Source organism: Leuciscus leuciscus (genome assembly GCF_965113295.1).
Source record: "Leuciscus leuciscus genome assembly, chromosome: 5".
In the NCBI taxonomy this organism is placed as follows: domain Eukaryota; kingdom Metazoa; phylum Chordata; class Actinopteri; order Cypriniformes; family Leuciscidae; genus Leuciscus; species Leuciscus leuciscus.
The window spans coordinates 2,067,619-2,089,027 of record NC_138729.1 but is presented as its reverse complement, the minus strand read 5'-3'; the positions used below and the strand labels follow the sequence as shown (position 1 = coordinate 2,089,027).

At 38.0% G+C, this 21,409-nt stretch overlaps 1 protein-coding gene across 2 annotated transcripts in view; it reads right to left on the bottom strand.

Annotated features, from left to right (window-relative positions):
• brinp1 (bone morphogenetic protein/retinoic acid inducible neural-specific 1) overlaps positions 1 to 21,409 on the bottom strand; it is a 192,721-nt gene that overhangs the window by 63,380 nt on the left and 107,932 nt on the right. For both annotated transcript variants that reach the window (XM_082170507.1, XM_082170508.1), the window contains exon 4: positions 10,707 to 10,876. In XM_082170507.1, the coding sequence (XP_082026633.1) occupies positions 10,707 to 10,876 (170 nt within the window). The remainder of the gene's footprint in view (positions 1 to 10,706; positions 10,877 to 21,409) is intronic.

The window sequence follows — 21,409 nt, the reverse complement described above, 5'->3', positions numbered from 1 at the left end:
GTACAACTTAACTTAAGTGGATCAAACAACACTTTAAAATTTGGATAATTGAATGCAAACTATAATAGGCTACATTTTCATTTAATTGCAATTAACATTAAGTCCCTGAAACCATTAAACTAAATTCGCACTTAAGCATTTTCGGTTACACTTTATTTTAAGGTTTCATTGTTACAGTGTAATTATATATTTAAGTACTGAGTAATATTCAGCAAAATATAGGGTTAGGGTAGGATTAGGGTTTGGTTGAGGGTTAGTTGCATGTAATTATGCATAATTGACTGTTATTACTATGGTAAGTACATGTAACATATGTAACAAGGACACTGTAAAATAAAGTGTTACCGTATATTCTTTAAAATATATATTTCTGTAATAAGTACTGCTTAAGTGTCCTTCTTTTTCACAAGGGTCCACGAGCTACAATAAAGATTTCCAGCATGTCAAAATTAAATTTGGGTCTGTTCCTCACAAGTTATTATGTACTGTGTGTAACAGAACAGCATGAACATTCAGATAAATATCTAATAAAAGTGAATTTCATGTGTTAGCCTTTAAAACCTCAGCGTGAAGCTCTGTAACACACGTCACTTGGCATGAAAAGGGAATAATCTCTGGAGTCTAAAAGCTTGAGGACTCTCTCTCTCACACACACACACACACACACACACACACACACACACACACACACACACACACACACACAATCAGCGGATTAAGAAATAGATTGCCAGAGTATAAAACGGAAATCAAAGCCCTCACGTCTAATGAAGATGGAGATTTGTGGGATTACGCACAAATGCTGAAAAGCCGCATGACTTGATGCTCATTCAAGCTCTCGCAGACGAACACAAAAACACGCATGTAAACATTTGACTTAAAAGACTGTAAATCTGCAAGCTTTGATTCCTCCTGCCGCACATGTTCGCCGGTTAGGAACGGGCCGTCCGTCCGCGCGTGTGTGTTTGTGTTTATGTAGTTTGTGCTTTTATCATTTATTCATTTTGAAGATGCACGGCAGAAACGGGGCGACAGCTTTTCTGCTCCTATCAAAGCCGTGGATGTTTCGTGTTACGGGAACATTAGAAGCTCTTGTAGCATTAAAGAACAAACTGTATCTAGAGAGATCTGTGATGAAGCAGGGCATCATGGGACACAAAAACTGTGCCTGTTTCTTATTACGTCTGTCACCTGTCAGCCTTATAATGAAGTTCTATTTTGAGCTTTTGAGGGACGTGGACCTCAGCTACCCGAGAGCCCATGACGTCTTCATGGTGTGTTTGAGCAAACGAGACATGTTTAGTCCAAGATATCGCTTGTCTATATGACGTGCACATCAGTGTCAAACTCTGATTCTCATTTTCTTTTCACATTAGTGCAACGTCCAAATGCGACAAGACTGATGTTGTTATCAATGCCGATTGTGAATAAAACCCAAAGACGTATGTGGTGTCTGACATAAAAGAAAGTTGATTTCTCACAGTGTGTCCACAAGATCTCACTGCCGTCATTTCACACAATCTGACAAGGACGGGAAAAACGGCACAGAATATCTCCGAACATGATGTTGTTTGTGTGCAGCGTTTGTTCCTCTCGACGTCCTGCTGATACTTTACTTAAACTCCTATTATTCGCCTATTATTTTATTTCATCTGAACATCTGAAGATATTTACATCTTCTTTAGTTCATTAGCATTGGATTCTAATGGTTAGCACTATAATTCTGAACAACTTCCCCTTTCTTGCAGCGACTTCTCTTCTCTGATGATGAGGGTGGGGCGACCTGTCAATCACATGAGATCAGCCAATAGCAAACCACAACCATCCAATCAATTCCCCACAGACAAAATCAAGCCCCGCCCACATTTGTTCTTGTTCTAAAAGCCGTTTCACTCGGATATACAACACTATAGTGACATTAGTGGGGAAAAAGACTAGCGCAACTTCCGTTTCATGCCGACTTTAAATTGGCCTGTAAACTCCTTAATGATGGATGGCTGTAAAACACGTGGTGCAATGCAATGATGTTTCATAGTTAATGCTATTGATATCTATATATATATACTTTTTATTGATTTCAGTATAATACCAACAAAAGCGAGAGATGTCATACATCTCATCTGCAGAATCACACAGTTGATGCTCCTCGTTCAGGTAAAAATATGTCCATTTTAATGGCACCTGTTCTGGGAATGCGCCGCTGGATAGTGACTAAAATTGGACCCTGGCCAACCAATAGATTTTTAAATAGATGTCCTCTGAAATGCTCGCCGCATCATCATAAATTTGCATATGGAATTTAAGACTAAATCAGCTGAAAGCATTTCAGAGAGGAAGACTGACCTTGAGGGGCTCTTTCACACACACACACACACACACACACACACACACACACACACACACACACACACACACACACACACACACACACACACACACACTTCTCTCTAGTATCAATCTGGGCTTTGTCAATCCAAAACATCCAATCATAAAAAGTGCATCTTCTAATAAAGCTCTCAGTCGAGATCTTAATTTTATTCTCAAATGATTCTAAACGGGAAAAAATCTAAGGATGAATTTGCTTCTCGTCTGGATGTGCAGCGGATTGCAAAAATATGCAACTTTATATATATATATTAATATAAACATATGTGACCCTGGACCACAAAACCAGTCACATGGGTACATTTTTATGAAATTGAGATTTATACATCATCTGAAAGCTGAATAAATAAGCTTTCCATTTATGTATGGTTTGTTAGGATAGGACAATATATGGCTGAGATACAACTATTGAACATCTGGAATCTGAGGGAGCAAAAAAATCGAAATATTGAGAAAAACTCCTTTAAAATTTGTTAATTTATGTTGGCGATTGTGCTGCATTCACTCACACATAAACACATAAATGTTTTATATATTTACGATAGGAAATTTACAAAATATCTTCATGGAACATAATCTTTACTTAATATCCTCATGATTTTTGGCATAAAAGAAAAATCGATCATTTTGATCCGTACAATGTATTGTTGGCTATTGGCACAAATATACCCGTGCGACTCGAGACTGGTTTTGTGATATATAAGTTCAGTAATTTCACTTAAATGGCATTGAAAATGACCTTTTAATTGTCATTTAAGTGAAATTACTGAACTTAAATATACGAGCTTGATAAAAATGATCATTCTAGAAGAAAATTTCAGATGGCACTTAGAGGCTTCATATGTATATATATGGCTATTGTACCAGAATCACTGACATTAAAATATAAGCACATAACACATACAAGAAATGCACAAAATCTGTAATTACACACAAAGCTGAGATTTGCCCTGTAAAGATAATTGTGCCTGTGATCTCTGCGGGTCATTGTGTGTAATGAGCTCTGGGTGATTTCTTTGTGTTTGCTGCATTTCAGTGTTTCTTTGATGAGTTCAGCTTCTATCAGTGAACCCTCCAGATCAAGGCAACACAGCTATCAAAGCTACATTCAGGCCGGGTTGTTTCCTAGCACTCGTATGCAATATATAATAAATATATAAAAGGAAAACTAGACTATCAGCTTTAAGGTTCACTAGGCATTTCATGATTGGTTTTGTCAAGAATTGTTTTCATTTTACAAACGAAACAATCTCAAAACATCAAGGATGACATGTGGAGACTGGAGCCTAAAGCAAGAGTTCACCCAAACATTCAGTCATCATTTATTTACCCATGTCATTTCAAACACGTGACTTTCTTTTTCTGACTTTTAATTTTTTTTATTTTCTCGTGCAGCTCAGAAGCAGATGTTTAGGAAAATGTTCTTATGATTTAGCTTAAATGGCTACAAAATTGCATTTTACTAGTGAGAATTCAATTATACGGTCTCTAATTCCATTCTAACTAGTAACAATTATAGTTAGAGAGCTGTCTAATTCAATAGCTACTATATAAGAGCTGAATTAGAAAGCTCTTTAATTAGAATTGTTACTAGTATGAATTAAATTAGAGAGTTCTCTAATCTGAATTGCCGTCGTCATTCAGAAGGGCAGGAATTATGATCAGATAATATGATTAATATGATTATCAGAATATGAAGCTCTTCAGATCGCATAATTCACTGTAAAATAAATAGAAATGATAATCTATATAAATAACTTGTAAGAATAAATCTGTTCTCAGACACCAATGATAACCAGAACTATTGATTCGATTCAAGAGCGTCATCGTGTTGTACATCCGCGTCGCTTCATCGTGCTCGGTGTGAAAGGCCCTTAAGAATTGAATTACAGATCATTAATCTGAACTGGCACTAATCTGAACTAGAGAGGTCTCTAATTAGAATTGTTAGTAAGAACTGAATTACAGCGTTATGATCTGAATTTTTGCTAGTAAGAATTGAATTACAGCTCTCTAATTGAATTGTTACTAGAAAAAATTGAATTTCAGACCTTTCTGATCTGAATTGTTAGTAGTAAGACTTGAATTACAGCTCTCTAATTGAATTGTTACTACAAATAATTGAATTTCAGAGATTTCTGATCAGAATTGTTACTAGTACAATCTGAACTAGAGAGTTCTCTAATTAGCATTGTTAGAAATTATTGAATTACAGCTCACAAATCTGAATTGTTGCTAGTAAGATTGAATTGCAGCTCTCTAATTGAATTGTTACAACAAATAATTGAATTTCAGAGATTTCTGATCAGAAAGTAAGACTTGAATTACAGCTCTCTAATTGAATTGTTACTAGAAATAATTGAATTTCATAGATTTCTGATCAGAAAGTAAGACTTGAATTGCAGCTCTCTAATTGAATTGTTACTAGAAATAATTGAATTTCATAGATTTCTGATCAGAATTGTTACTAGTAAGACTTGAATTGCAGCTCTCTAATTGAATTGTTACAACAAATAATTGAATTTCAGAGATTTCTGATCAGAATTGTTACTAGTAAGACTTGAATTACAGCTCTCTAATTGAATTGTTACTACAAATAATTGAATTTCAGAGATTTCTGATCAGAATTGTTACTAGTAAGACTTGAATTGCAGCTCTCTAATTGAATTGTTACAACAAATAATTGAATTTCAGAGATTTCTGATCAGAATTGTTACTAGTAAGACTTGAATTACAGCTCTCTAATTGAATTGTTACTACAAATAATTGAATTTCAGAGATTTCTGATCAGAATTGTTACTAGTAAGACTTGAATTGCAGCTCTCTAATTGAATTGTTACTAGAAATAATTGAATTTCAGAGATTTCTGATCAGAATTGTTACTAGTAAGACTTGAATTGCAGCTCTCTAATTGAATTGTTATTAGAAAAAATTGAATTTCAGAGATTTCTGATCAGAATTGTTACTAGTAAGACTTGAATTGCAGCTCTCTAATTGAATTGTTACACAAAATTATTGAATTTCAGAGATTTCTGATCAGAACTGTTACTAGTAAGACTTGAATTACAGCTCTCTAATTGAATTGTTACACAAAATTATTGAATTTCAGAGATTTCTGATCAGAACTGTTACTAGTAAGACTTGAATTACAGCTCTCTAATTGAATTGTTACTAGAAATAATTGAATTTCAGAGATTTCTGATCATAATTGTTACTAGTAAGACTTGAATTACAGCTCTCTAATTGAATTGTTACTAGAAAAAATTTAATTTCAGAGATTTCTGATCAGAATTGTTACTAGTAAGACTTGAATTACAGCTCTCTAATTGAATTGTTACACAAAATTATTGAATTTCAGAGATTTCTGATCAGAACTGTTACTAGTAAGACTTGAATTACAGCTCTCTAATTGAATTGTTACTAGAAATAATTGAATTTCAGAGATTTCTGATCATAATTGTTACTAGTAAGACTTGAATTACAGCTCTCTAATTGAATTGTTACAACAAATAATTGAATTTCAGAGATTTCTGATCATAATTGTTACTAGTAAGACTTGAATTGCAGCTCTCTAATTGAATTGTTACAACAAATAATTGAATTTCAGAGATTTCTGATCAGAATTGTTACTAGTAAGACTTGAATTGCAGCTCTCTAATTGAATTGTTACTAGAAATAATTGAATTTCAGAGATTTCTTATCAGAATTGTTACTAGTAAAACTGAACTAAAGAGTTCTCTAATTAGAATTGTAAGAAAGAATTGAATTACAGCGCACAAATCTGAATTGTTGCTAGTAAGAATTGAATTACAGTTCTCTAATTTAATTGTTACTAGAAATAATAGAATTTCAGACCTTTCTGATCAGAATTGTTAGTAGTAAGAATTGAATTGCAGCTCTCTAATTGAATTGTTATAAATAATTGAATTACAGCGCACAAATCTGAATTGTTGTTAGTAAGAATTGAATTACAGCTAAATGTATTGTTAACAGTAAGAATTTAATTAAGGAGTTCTCGAATCTGAATTTTTACTAGTATGAAAATGAATTACAGCTCTCTAATTGAATTACTACTAGAAATAATTGAATTTCAGAGGTTTTTGATCAGAATTGTTACTAGTAAGAATTGAATTACAGCTCTCTAATTGAATTACTACTAGAAATAATTGAATTTCAGAGCTTTTTGATCAGAATTGTCACTAGTAAGAATTGAATTACAGCTCTCTAATTCTTGTTAATAGTACGAATTGAATAGCAGAGCTCTCATAATCAGAATTGTTATAGTAAGAATTGAATTACAGCTCTCTAATCAGAATTCTAAGGCAAGTAAATTACATGACTTTCATTGTTGCATGAACTATTCCTTTAAAAATGTCCCTTCAAAGACGATAGATGAACTGAGGTGACTTGACTCCACAGAGAGAGTTAAAACACCAGGGCTCATGAGCGTCCTCTCAGTGATTTAAGTGCAGTGGATCTTCAGCAGAGCTCAGACTACAGCAGACACTGATGAACATAGCAGAGGCTTCGCTGGGAGGCCGTTTTCACTCCTTCACTGTTCATTTGTCTGCTGCAAACCCTCAAACACACACTGAAGTGTGTAGGACACGCTAGCTGACACACGTCACACATATCAGGCCTCCAGAGAGTGAAGCCTGACGCTGTCATGATGTGTGTGTGTTTGAAAAGCCAGAGAGAGAGTGAGTTTATTTCGCTGTGTTTTTGAGCACAAAGTGTCCTTAGAAGTGAGCAAACCCTCCCTTTGGGGATCTCATCAAAGATTAAAATATTCCTAAAGTAAATCATGTTTGCAGAGTTTTTATTCTGCTCAAGTATTCTTAGCTAATTGTCAAATGCAAAAAAAAAAAAAAAAAAAAAATTCTCATTACTATAATATACTAACTGATCTATTTATCTAAAATGTATTTTTAAAATGTATACATTTCAGCTCATGAAGCTTAAGTTTCTTTCATGGAAAATCTTAAGTATTATCTTTAGTATAGTATTAAGTTCTAAAAATATAGTTTTAGGGTGAAATATATCTAAGCTGGTTTTCACCATGGAATATATATATTAATTTTTTAAATTTTTTTATTCTCACAATTCAGTCTTTTTTTCTCAGAATTGAATCATGTTTTTTATATAGTTTTTTATTCTGCTTAAGTATTCTTATCATATAAAAAAACAAAACAAAAAACAAAAACAAAACACCTAAAAAAAAACGGCCTAAAACAAGCTTAATAATCTTTATGCAATATATTGTGTTATCTTAAGTAAATAATCCTAATTACTTTGTTAAGATAAAATATTCTAAAAATGTTCTGAAAATATAATGTACCGTTTTAGGGTGATATATATGGAAGCATGTTTCCGCCACGGATTAAAGCAATTAAAGTTTATATCTTGCAATTATGCTTTTTTTTTCCCAGAATTGTGAGATGCAAACGTGCTACTTCCAGAAACAAGTCTGATTTGTGAGTCACAATTACCTTTTTGCCTAACCCTACGCTTCCATAGAAATCTAATTTGATAATAACTCAATATTTAGTCAATGTGTGTGTTTGTTGCATGCGTTAATAAGCATGCAGTGTTTCTGTAGACACTCAGCTCCACATTCAGAGCTTCTCTGTGCCAGTGACACACTGAGCGTCAATCTGCAGGATTTACAGCGAAGACGTGCCGTCATATCAACACTCTCATTCTGTCTGTGTGTGTGTGTGTGTGTGTGTGTGTGTGTGTGTGTGTGTGAGCTTGCAGAGCTGCACTGCCTTCCAAAACAATCCATATTTTTAGCGTGTGTGTGTGTGTGTGTGTGTGTCAGACTCAGCTTATTTCTGAATGCACGAATCATTTCCTGTCTGCAACATGACTCACAAGATCACACACACATACAAATACACATTTATCTTGCTATCTAAATGAGGACCTATCATAGAGTTCCATTGTTTTAGATACAGCTACAAACACATACACATACATATTAATTGTTTTCTATAAATAGATGCATTCTTCTTTGTGTTGTGTCTGAATCCTCACTATGCACAATCTATTTCAAACTATGCAAATTTCACTGTAACATCCCTTGTGGAGAAAGATGTAGGCCACACCGCTTTAGCATACTTTTAAAAAAGAGTGCACATTACAGAAATAATATACTTATTATTTTTAATTTTTTTTAAATTGTGCAAACTGAATATAATGTTTTTGGATACTTAATTGCAATTAAATGCTATGTTAATTTTAATTGCAATTAAATGAAAATATATTATAGTTTATAGTAATTTAGTATATAGTATATTATAGTAAATTTATATTAAATGCAATTAGTTGAACCTTAAAGTGTTTTATGCAAGCTTGTTTCAGCCACAGAAGAAAAAATAAAATGTTTAAAGATAATTACAACTTTTTATTTCACAATTGCGAATTTACATCTAACAATTCTGACTTTATAACTCACAGTTGCGACTTTATATCACGCAATTCTGAGATAAAAGTCAGAAATGCGAGATGTAAACTCACAATTGTGAGAAATAAAAGTCTAAATTATGAGATAAAAATTCACAATTACCTTTTTTTATTTTTTTTTATTCTGTGGCGGAAACAATCTTCCATAATTTCCGACCTCCTTAAATAGGATTTAAGTACATGTAATTTTATAAATAATCATGTTATCTTTGAAATACAGTTAAAGTGCACTGCAGTGCTGACAAGCATTAATGGTGAACTAAACATACTTTAATCATGTATTTAAATGTTTCGAATGACATATTTGCAGTGATGAAGTCGCAGTTTAGTTCACTTAAAATATCTAAAAGTGTACTTGAGACAGAAGTGTACTCTCTTTAAGTGCACTCTTTAACTTCATTAATATATTACATTATCAGCAAGTACAATTTTGTATTTTTTTTTTACCTCGCCTACTGAAGTACACTATAAGTGCACATTAAATACAATTAAGCACACTTCTTTTCCACAGTGTGTTTAACACAGACACCCAAGCGCAGTGAAAGCACATGTAGATGAGCTGTGGTTCGTTCTGAGGTCCGTCTGTGTCTAAGAGAAGCACAAGTGCTGCGTTCGCTTCTTCTGTCTGTCGTCCTGACTCAGCAGCTATTGTCAATTCTGTTTAATTTTGTCATGCTTGACTTCTTGCTTCCTGAAGCCCTGTGTGCCAGAAGCTCTTCAGACGCCTGTCAACTCCAGCGAGAAAAAGCTCAACGGACAGATGGATAATGGAGGAGGACGAGGATGTTTCTTTCCGTTCCTAGAGCTTCTGGACTAATCTTTGGGGTCTGGACTGATGGGTTAGTGAACCTGAGGTTACCCCGTGAGTCCAGCCCGGTCTCATGAAAGCGCGTATCTATACCACACATTTGATTTCTCGCGCCATTTATACGCCAAAAATGTTTTTTTGCATGCATATGATACACACTTTATGGCGTGTAATACGCACACACTCCACACCCCTAATCGTACCCAAGGGGTTTACAGTGCGTATAAATGGCACGAGAAATAAAATGTGTGTTATAGATATACACTTTCATGAGATCGTGTTGGTCAGTCAGTGCTAGAGCTCCTCCTGTCCGAGTTTAGGGAAAAATGGGTCTATTGGAGATGTCCGATAGATTTCTTAGGCACTGAAAGAACACACACATACACACACATACAGTGCAATCCACATGGGAAAATCTCGGAGTAAAACATTTTACCAGATGAGAAGATTATCTATATATCATCATGTAATTCATTGTATAACTGTTTCATATATCTATTTTAACTCCTGTTTTAATTTCCCTTGCATTTATTTTGTGATTATTTTAATTAATTTCTGTGTAAAGCCCTTTGAATTGCCATAGTGTATGAAATGTGCTATATACACTGCAAAATAGTATTTTTGTGTTGTTTCCAGTCCAAATATCTAAAAATTCTTAAATCAAGAAGCATTTACTAGATGAGTAAAATGTTATAAGATGTTATGTCTTGTTTTCTGGGGAAAATAATAGAAAATTAAGTGAGTTTTTGCTTAAAACAAGAAAAAAATATCTGTCCGTGGGCTAAGAAAAATAAACTTGATTCAAACAGAAAAACAGGATTATTTTTCTTAGCCCACTGGCAGATAATTTAGCTTGTTTTAAGCAAAAACTCACTTCATTTTGATTAATTTTCCCCAGAAAACAAGACATAACATCTTATAACATTTTACTCATCTAGTAAATGCATCTTGATTTAAGAATTTTTAGATATTTGGACTGGAAACAACACAAAAATACTATTTTGCAGTGTAAATCATCTTGCCTTTATCCCTCTGGACAGTTTCTCACCTTGATGGCGTTGCTGGAGATCTGGATCTCGTGGAGTTTGCGCATGGTGCCGTCGCGGTCGATGAAGTACGAGGAGGCGAGCTGATGGAGTGCCTCGACGCCTTGGGTGGCGTTGACCATCTTCCGGTCCAGCTTGTTCTTGGCCATGTACATGGTGAGAGCTTCCTCACCTAATGGCACAGAGCAATATGGTCAGTTAACGCTAGACTTCACTTCCCCTCATTCAGATGCCAAGAGTTAAAATATCACATTCACAGGAGAACGATTCTGTTATCATTTAATCACTGCATTCCAGGACTTACTTTCTTCTCATTCAGTTCAAATATGACATCAAGACACTTGTTGGTTTCATCGATGCAAAAGCAAACATGCTCAGCAAATAATGCAAAACCATTAAAACCATTGTTTTTTCATGCAATGGCCAATTGTGAGATTTTGCTTCCATTACATGTCTTCTTTCTATATGGAAGCTTGTTTCCGCCATATTAAAAGATAATTGCGGCTTTTTATCTCACAATTGCATGTTTATATCTTGCAATTCTGACGTATACTTTTTTACTTTTATAGGACTTTTATACGTATAACACGCAATTGTGAGATATAAAGTCAGAATTGTGAGATATAATAGTATATTATATTAGAGTTTATATCTCGCAAATCTGACTTTTTTTCTCAGAATTGCATGTTTATATCTCGCAAAAAAACATTGTCTTTTTCATGCAATGGCTAGTGGAAAGAAGATATCCAAAATACACATTTAACTCTTTATTTTACTGCACTTTGACACTGTAAATTTAAATTACAATCCATATCTTTAAAGGCAGTGAGTTTGAGCCTGAAATCTCCACTTTAGCAGCTTTAAATACACCAAAATCTATATTCTGAAGGGTTTTTACAGAGGTTTGTCCATATATAATTCACCAAAAACATGGTGAGAATGTATTTGTTTCTGTCTGATGAGAGTATTCTCTTTATGCTGTGACTAAAGGAGAAATCCCAAATCCCCTCTGTTAAAACCTTTAATATGTCAACAAAAGACTTTTAAACCTGGCTTTATCCAATATTCAGATTTCTGTTATGCAAATTTAGGGATTTTTAATTAGATAATGTCTCATTTCCATATTTAAACATGACATTTCAGAAAACTTGTATTACAGCACAATTGTCGTAACTCTTTCCGCACCATTAGCATGATTTTCTGTCATTTATGCCAACGCTTCCCCACCATTTATGAGGTTTTCCGGCAATCCACGTTTCTTTTTGAGGGAACTGCGACGCTGCGTCATTGTGTTGATGCTGAAGACGTTCCCATAGCATCAACACAGTGACGCAGCGTCTAGTTCAGGTTACATACGAAACCCTGAGATGTCTTCATGGTTATACGGTAGGTGGCGCTGTTACGCATCATCTGAAATAGTACAGCATCTGCGGATCTAAAAACCAGCGGAGAAGATCATCTGCGTAAACCAATGCTGCATCCGGCATTGAATACTTCCCTACTCTTATAGTCTGCGAAAAATGGTATTTCAAAAGAGTACTATGTCCAAAGTAATCGAAAAACAGTCAAACTTACGGTCTCTCTCTTAAATCAACACGGAAGATACTTAAACTGCAGTTCCTCCACTGGCCACTAGAGGCCAGCTGCAGAAGAGACTCAATCCCATAAACCCTCATGTTAAAATGCCCAACTTTACAGCAGAAGAAAACATGTTTAGAACTGGTGCAGAAAGAGCTTTTGGTCTATATCGCTAATCTTGCCCTTCATGACGACTGTGAGGGGGGTGAATTATTTTATAACTCATCCGTTTAAATTATATTAAGGCTTAAAGTTGTGCATAATTAAGGGCGTGGCCACTTGAGTGACAGGTGGATTGCCGCTGACGTAACTACTAGCCGTTTGTCTGCTAGCGTTAGCATCACGTCACCTCAGCTAATCCGCCTCGCTGCACGTGTTTGTTTATCCGGGAGTGACGCGCGGCCAAGATGGCGACGGCCGGCTTCAGAAACACTACGGGTGACGTCACACACACTATGAACATATTTATATACAGTCTTTGACTAAAGGTCATTAACCCCGTCCTCTGCGTGTAATCAAATGGGACGCAAGCCAAACAAAAAAATCCAATTACCATCTAAAGATGGTTTCATCACACAGAAAGAGTTAAGAGGAAATATGTCGATATCTAACAGTTCAACATTTACACTATTGACATCCTGAAATATATCGTCCAGTCGTCAGTCGGGTCTGGAATAATATGAAGATGACTAAATGATTTTCATCATTCCTTTAGAGGAAAACGATACTGAGATACCACTGCAACACTGCATTTCACGACTTGTTGTCATGCTTTATACAGTCGTGGCATCGAGCTTGCCAGCTTTCATACGGGCTTGATTTTGAGCGCTGTGGTTCATGCAGCCAACATGTCATTTTCTCATCATGTTTCTTCAGCGTGGACTTCCTAGTGTGTAAGAGCTGACATGATGGAGACACAGTGTGCATCAGTGACTCACTTCACACACTGTCACAGAGAGAATTTTGCTTACAGTGTCAAACTGACATGACCCGTGTCTCTCTCTCTCTCTCTCTCTCTCTCTCTCTCTCTCTCTCTCTCTCTCTCTCTCTCTCTCTCTCTCTCTCTCTCTCTCTCTCTCTCTCTGTCTCACTACTCGACGGAAAACATTTCTTCTCCACCGGAGTCGAGTGGGAGAAGCAGCAGCGATTGATTTTTGCAAAGCGCCTCTGACCTTTTCCTAAATAACTCATTGACTAGGACACCAGAGGAATATCTGAAACACCAGCTCTGTGTTGACACGGACAAACACCGCGAGCAAAATCTCTCTCTCTCTCTCTCTCTCTCTCTCTCTCTCTCTCTCTCTCTCTCTCTCTCACTGTCTCTCTCTCTCTCTCTCTCTCTCTCTCTCGCTCTCTCTCTCTCTGTTGCATTATGGGAGTTGGTGAGAGCTGTTGTGTGAGTGGTGAGAGTTTTCTTTGTTTTTTCTATTTACTTTTTCTTTTTCTTTCCAGAAAATACATGGTTCAGAAAACAGATTGTAAATACATTGGTGATTGTGCGTCAGGATTGTGATTATCTCTCCGCAGAGGTTTGAGATGTGTTCGTGAGGATAATGCCACAGTGGAGGACGTGTTAATTGCAGTTGGCGATCAGATTGGTCATGAGAACAGTGTATCTGCATCACGGATGAATCAGGCTGTCGTTGTTTTTTTGAAGGAACAAAATGTAGTTAATCACTTAATAATAAATGGCCTTACCCTTAAAGATGCTTTTGTTCAACTTTCTCCAATGTATATATCGACAACGAAGGCAACAATTTCAAACATCCCGCCTTTCGTATCCAATGACTTTTTGCAACGTGAGTTTTGGAAAAGTCCCTATAAAACTGTTGTGCTTGGATGTAAACATCCGGCTCTGAAGTGTGTTGTGTGTGTACATGGTGCCAGAATCGCCTGGATATTAATTTCCGTGTGAGATTCTATAAGAGAGGCTGTTTTACTGACTACCTGTCAATATGCTGTCTTACCACTGTTGCCAAAAAAGGGGGATTTAGCCTTTACAAAGAACTGGCGTCCTGTTGCCCTTCTTACAACATAATATAAACCTTTTTCAAAATGTCTGGCAAATAGATCATAAAATGATTTGGGTTTGGTTGTACACAAGGATCAGTCATATTGTATTCTAAAACGGTCTATTATGAATGATTTGTTTGTAGTGGGAGATATTGTAGATATTTGTAATGGTTTCGATGTGAATGTTGGATAAATTGCCCTGGATCAAGAGAAGGCTTTTGATCATGTTGATCATTAATGTATTGAAGTTTTTTGGGTTTTGGTGAATTTTTTTTAAATTTGATACAAAACATAACCATAAATGTTCAGCCACAGTTTAATGGCTGGGTTAAATTTGAACAGGGGTTTTCGTGTACTATAATAAGCATGTAGGCTTTATCAGTGTTACGCGCTAGCGGTTTTGTTCCCTCCCCTTTTGTTATTGGTTGCTGTGTTTCTCCCCTCTGCTGTTGGTTTCTTCCTGTTTTCCCGCTCTCTCTGCTGCTATTGGTCGGAGACAACCAATCCTCGGCTGTGGTTCAGGATATAAGGCACTCTGGAGAACGGAAGAGGAGGAGCTTGGAGTGTGTTTGTTAGCTTCCTACCGTCGTTGTTGACAAGTACTGACTTTGCGGTGGTATCGCTTGTTTGCTCACTCTGAGGACTTCTTACCTGATCTAAACTGCACCAGTCTGGAGAGAAGAGAAAAGGAAAGTACGTCACGTGACATACATCCTAGAATTACCGCTGTTAATCCCTGTTCGGACGAGACTAGTTTAACATGGAGAGGAGGGGTAAAGAGACCAAAACTATAGGAGTGTGTTTCAATTTGATTATGTACGTCTTCCTCATTCCTCTATGCCATCAGGGGACGGAACAATAAGTCAGATATTTTATTGCAGTGTCAATTGTTCCAGAAGCTGAGATTGTCAGACCCAAATAATTATAACAGGCGACATGATTTAGAATTGTTCCTCCAACTGTAAATTTATATGTCTTGAGTTTTTTCTTTTTTTCTGAAAGATCATTATTTTGGACTTCGTGTTGATTGGTCCAGTCGCTGCTGTCCTGTTCTAGAAGCGAGACGCAGTGAGGAGACATGAGGAGACGAGGCGTTTGAGTCCTCTGTCCTCGAGGGTCAGACCAGGACAGGACGACTTCTCAAGTGTTGATGCCAGTTCATTAATATAGATATTAAACAGAGTCGGGTTGAGGCTGCAGCCTTGACGGACTCCTTTAGTTTGACTGAAATAATCGGTACGTTTGTCATTTATCTTAACACCACATTTGTTCCCAACGTATATGTACTTTTATGATGTCATATGTCCTTCCTCCTATTACACTTTGAATTAGTTTTAGGAAAAGTCCAATTATGCCATACCGAATCTAAAATCAATGAACAACATATTTTCCCTTGTTTTGTTTGCTGGACGTGTTTTTGTATGAGTGTGTGGAGTGTGTAAGTGTGATTTGATGTTCTCTGTTTAGGCATAAATCCAATTTGACAATTGTTAAGAATCATCAATCTTGAATAAACTGAACTAATCTGTCATTGATGATGGAACAGAATAGTTTCCCCAGGTCGCTGCTCACTGTGATGCCCCTATAATTAGTTATTATATAATGGCGTATCATGTATGGATAAGATAGGGGGCGCTTTGAGTCGGACAATTCCTATTGTAAGGGGTATTAGGCAAGGCTGGCCATTGTCTGGTCAACTATATAGTTTAGCAATTGAGCCGCTGCTTTTTCTGCAAAGATTGTTAGGTTTTAATGTGCCTGTTTTTTCTTTAGACTCGAGAATGTCTCTCTCTGCTTATGCTGATGATATTACAGTTTTTGTAAATCATGCTGAAGATATTGAGTGTCTATCTGAGGTAGCTCCGCAGTACTTGAGCGAGCTCTTAACGCATTATAGTCCTTCACGTCTATTGCGATCTCAAAATTCCGGCCAGTTAATAATACCTAGACTATCAAAATCGACTGCTGGCGGTAGATCCTTCTCCTATTCAGCACCAAAACTGTGGAACAATCTTCCTAACATTGTCCGGGAAGCAGACACACTCTGTCAGTTCAAAGCTAGATTAAAGACACATCTCTTTGACCTAGCATACACATAACACATTATAGACTTCTATAATTCAATGTTAGGCTGCATAGATCAGGTCAGCCGGAACCGGGAACACTTCCCATAAATCCTGATGTACTCGTTACATCATAAGAAGAATGGCGTCTACGCTAATTTTAGTGTTTTTGTTTATCCCGAGGTTTTACCACAGCCTACCGGATCCAGATCTGATGAAGGAACTGTGCCTGGACCCAATGACAATGCAGTGCTGAAGTGCCAACTAGTCTCTCCTTATGGAGGATCCCTTTACCACTCTACAGATAAAGCGTTGTCGGGAAAATTCGGTTCCCGTATCTATCTCGAAGTGATACAATTCTGTATAAAAAATGTTAAGGCCAGACAAGCAGTTTTTTTAAGGCTTGGTTTGTAGGGAATTACAAACCTGCGCACATATATTCAAACGCACATACCAATAGACTCGTAATGCGCATGTGCACGCCATCAGCGTTCTCACAGGTCTCGCGTTTAAAGTCTGTGTAGAGTTTCCTGTTAGAACGGTGTCGTGTTAGCGGCCCCTGAGTTAATAACTAATGATTGTTGCGACGGAAGTGAATCAATCAAATTAACTTTAGCTGGAAAATAACTTTATTCAAGAACTGCTCTGCTCTTTAGCCAAAACAATCTATGTTACTTTAAACTATCCTTGTATCTCTGTGAAGCCACTTTGGAACAATCTACATTGTTAAAAGCGCTATATAAATGAAGATGACTTGACTTGACTTGACTTGACTTGACTTGACTTGACTTGACGAGAAAGCTTCATCAGCTAAAATGAACTGGGCAAAAAGTGAAGCTTTTTCTGGGCCGGTAAAGGGGAGTTTGGGAGTCTCCCGAAGTTACCTGGAGATCTGGGGTAGAGAGGGACTTAAATTGTTGGGAGTTTTTCTGGGGTCAAATGATTATCAAAATCTAATTTGTGAGGGTCTAGAGGAGGAAGTGTGCAGCAAGTTGTCTAAATGTTAATGGTTGCTGCCGCAGTTGTCCAATAGGGGAAGGATTTTAGTGACCGATAATTTGGTTGCTTCTACTCTGAGTTACAGACACCTGTCGGACTTACTGGGGACATTCAAAGGCAACTTGTGAATTTTGTTTTGGTCTGGACAACACTGGATTCATGATGCTGCTTTATACCTTCCGGTTCAAGAGCGAGGTCGAGGGTTGATAGACATCAGATCCAGAATTATGGCTTTCCGGTTACGAGACTGTTGTATCACACAGATGCATCATGGCTAAAGACAGGCAAGAAGTATTGTTCATACTATTAAGTTCATGTTAGCTCATGTCAGTAAATAATGTTATCAAATGAAATGTTATTGTAAAGCAGGTTACACTTAGGTAGTGAAGGTGTCCTAAGTACTGTGTAATAATAATTAACTGCACTTACTATTAGGGTTAGGGTAGGATTAGGGTTTGGCTGAGAGTTAGTTGCATGTAATTATTCATAATTTAGTTATTACTACAGTAACTACATGTAACATATGTAACAAGGATATACATGAAATGTGAAATAAAGCGTTACCAATAAACTTAATTCAAAGGGAAAACAACATTATTTTTAGTTCATATTTCAAGCAAAAATCACTTAATTTTGATTTGATTTGATTTATTTTTAGTTAACAATCCTTAATATCTTAAGTCATTTCAATACATGGTGTATAGTGTATAGAGCATCATTTGAGACACAACCACAGTGTTTATATGCAGTGCAAGTATGCAAAACAGCATGCAAGGGAAGAGCTGGATGACCCACATACTCCGGCTGGCAAAATGTGCAGAATAAACCAGAGCTCACGGTTTCCCACCAAACAATTCCATTCTCACATGAAAAATTCCAATTAAAAATAAAAATAAAAATAAAATTACACCACAAGTGCACTATTAAGAACACTTATTTTACACACGGATTGCTTTAGCATATCACTAACAATGTGTAAGGTCATCTAAAGGTCAAGTGTAATTGGTTAAAGGTCATAAGTCCATTAATTTAAACACATTTACTTGCATTCTAGCAGCTTGTTCTTAAGTTGTCAGATTCCTGATTTTTGCTCGCTATCAACATGCATGTGTGTGTGTGTGCATGTAAGCACTTATTGATCATAATCGGAGACACTGAGGTTTTACGTTTCGCGACATGCCACACGGTGTGAGCTGCGTATGAAGACCCATCAGCCGGTTTTCTAACAGAGCTCATGTCACATATGTTTTGGAGAACCTTAAACCAGTCACCAGTGGTGGCGTATAAGTCAGAGCTGGATGTCTTCTGTCTGTCAAGTGTAATCTTCCTGCAGGCATGTTCATGTATTTGCACATCCATGACTGTCGATTAACCTGTTAGCATCAACCTTTCGATTCTCGTGACCTTTATTTTCAGCTGTGTCTATATTGTTCAATCTCGACGGCGGGTCTCGGCACACAGCAACCCTGACGCTAATGCGAGTGACCTTTAAAAGCAGCATTAATAAATCAGATTTCCTGTTAATCAACCGATTAATCAATGTAAGGACGTCCACAGCCAACAAAAAACAATGAACCTTTGTTTGACCTTGAGCTCTGGTATAATTACACGCTCCCCGTCTGTCCACAATAAAGTGGCTGTGATATCTGAACACGAGCCTCTATAGCGTACAGTTTGTAATCACAGATATTATGAGCAGCGCTCAGGTATTAGCCTCGCGTTCCTCCAGTTCATTCAGCGCTTTGTGATTTATTGTGGTCCTCTGGACTGGAACAAGCATATTGCTTATATCGATTTTCCATTGGGTTTTATGGTCATATCGTGTAGGTGACAGAGGGTAAGGGTGTTCATGGATTCCCTTGAATGCTGCGTCTGAAATGTAATGAAATTCGAGTCGCCATTTCATTATAATTTTTTTTTTTTTTTTTGCTTTGCAATAAACTCTATACGGATTTAATGACCAATAAATGTTGTAATGACCAACAGTGCAAACACTGGCCGGCTCGACACTTCAGGACGAGGAAGCATTTGCAAGTCCAAAGAAAGTTAAACATCAACATAAACAAACAAACAAACAAACAAAAATAAATATATATATATATTATTTATATATTTAATATTTTATTTTTTGAAACCAACAACCAATAGGTTATCAGTGTATTCATGTGGATATAAATGTGCTCAATGACACTGACCTCAGGCCTGTCGTTGTGTCTCTGACCCCTACAGTAAACACACGACTGACACACACAGACACTGACCTCAGGCCTGTCGTTGTGTCTCTGACCCCTACAGTAAACACACGACTGACACACACAGACACTGACCTCAGGCCTGTCGTTGTGTCTCTGACCCCTACAGTAAACGCACGACTGACACACACACAGACACTGACCTCAGGCCTGTCATTGTGTCTCTGACCCCTACAGTAAACACACGACTGACACACACAGACACTGACCTCAGGCCTGTCGTTGTGTCTCTGACCCCAACAGTAAACGCACGACTGACACACACAGACACTGACCTCAGGCCTGTCGTTGTGTCTCTGACCCCTACAGTAAACACACGACTGACACACACAGACACTGACCTCAGGCCTGTCGTTGTGTCTCTGACCCCTACAGTAAACACACGACTGACACACACAGACACTGACCTCAGGCCTGTCATTGTGTCTCTGACCCCTACAGTAAACACACGACTGACACACACAGACACTGACCTCAGGCCTGTCATTGTGTCTCTGACCCCAACAGTAAACGCACGACTGACACACACAGACACTGACCTCAGGCCTGTCGTTGTGTCTCTGACCCCTACAGTAAACGCACGACTGACACACACAGACACTGACCTCAGGCCTGTCGTTGTGTCTCTGACCCCTACAGTAAACGCACGACTGACACACACAGACACTGACCTCAGGCCTGTCGTTGTGTCTCTGACCCCTACAGTAAACACACGACTGACACACACAGACACTGACCTCAGGCCTGTCGTTGTGTCTCTGACCCCTACAGTAAACGTACGACTGACACACACAGACACTGACCTCAGGCCTGTCGTTGTGTCTCTGACCCCTACAGTAAACGCACGACTGACACACACAGACACTGACCTCAGGCCTGTCGTTGTGTCTCTGACCCCTACAGTAAACACACGACTGACACACACAGACACTGACCTCAGGCCTGTCGTTGTGTCTCTGACCCCTACAGTAAACGCACGACTGACACACACAGACACTGACCTCAGGCCTGTCGTTGTGTCTCTGACCCCTACAGTAAACGCACGACTGACACACACAGACACTGACCTCAGGCCTGTCATTGTGTCTCTGACCCCTACAGTAAACGCACGACTGACACACACAGACACTGACCTCAGGCCTGTCATTGTGTCTCTGACCCCTACAGTAAACGCACGACTGACACACACAGACACTGACCTCAGGCCTGTCGTTGTGTCTCTGACCCCAACAGTAAACGCACGACTGACACACACAGACACTGACCTCAGGCCTGTCATTGTGTCTCTGACCCCTACAGTAAACGCACGACTGACACACACAGACACTGACCTCAGGCCTGTCGTTGTGTCTCTGACCCCAACAGTAAACGCACGACTGACACACACAGACACTGACCTCAGGCCTGTCATTGTGTCTCTGACCCCTACAGTAAACGCACGACTGACACACACAGACACTGACCTCAGGCCTGTCGTTGTGTCTCTGACCCCTACAGTAAACGCACGACTGACACACACAGACACTGACCTCAGGCCTGTCGTTGTGTCTCTGACCCCTACAGTAAACGCACGACTGACACACACAGACACTGACCTCAGGCCTGTCGTTGTGTCTCTGACCCCTACAGTAAACGCACGACTGACACACACAGACACTGACCTCAGGCCTGTCGTTGTGTCTCTGACCTCTACAGTAAACGCACGACTGACACACACAGACACTGACCTCAGGCCTGTCGTTGTGTCTCTGACCCCTACAGTAAACGCACGACTGACACACACAGACACTGACCTCAGGC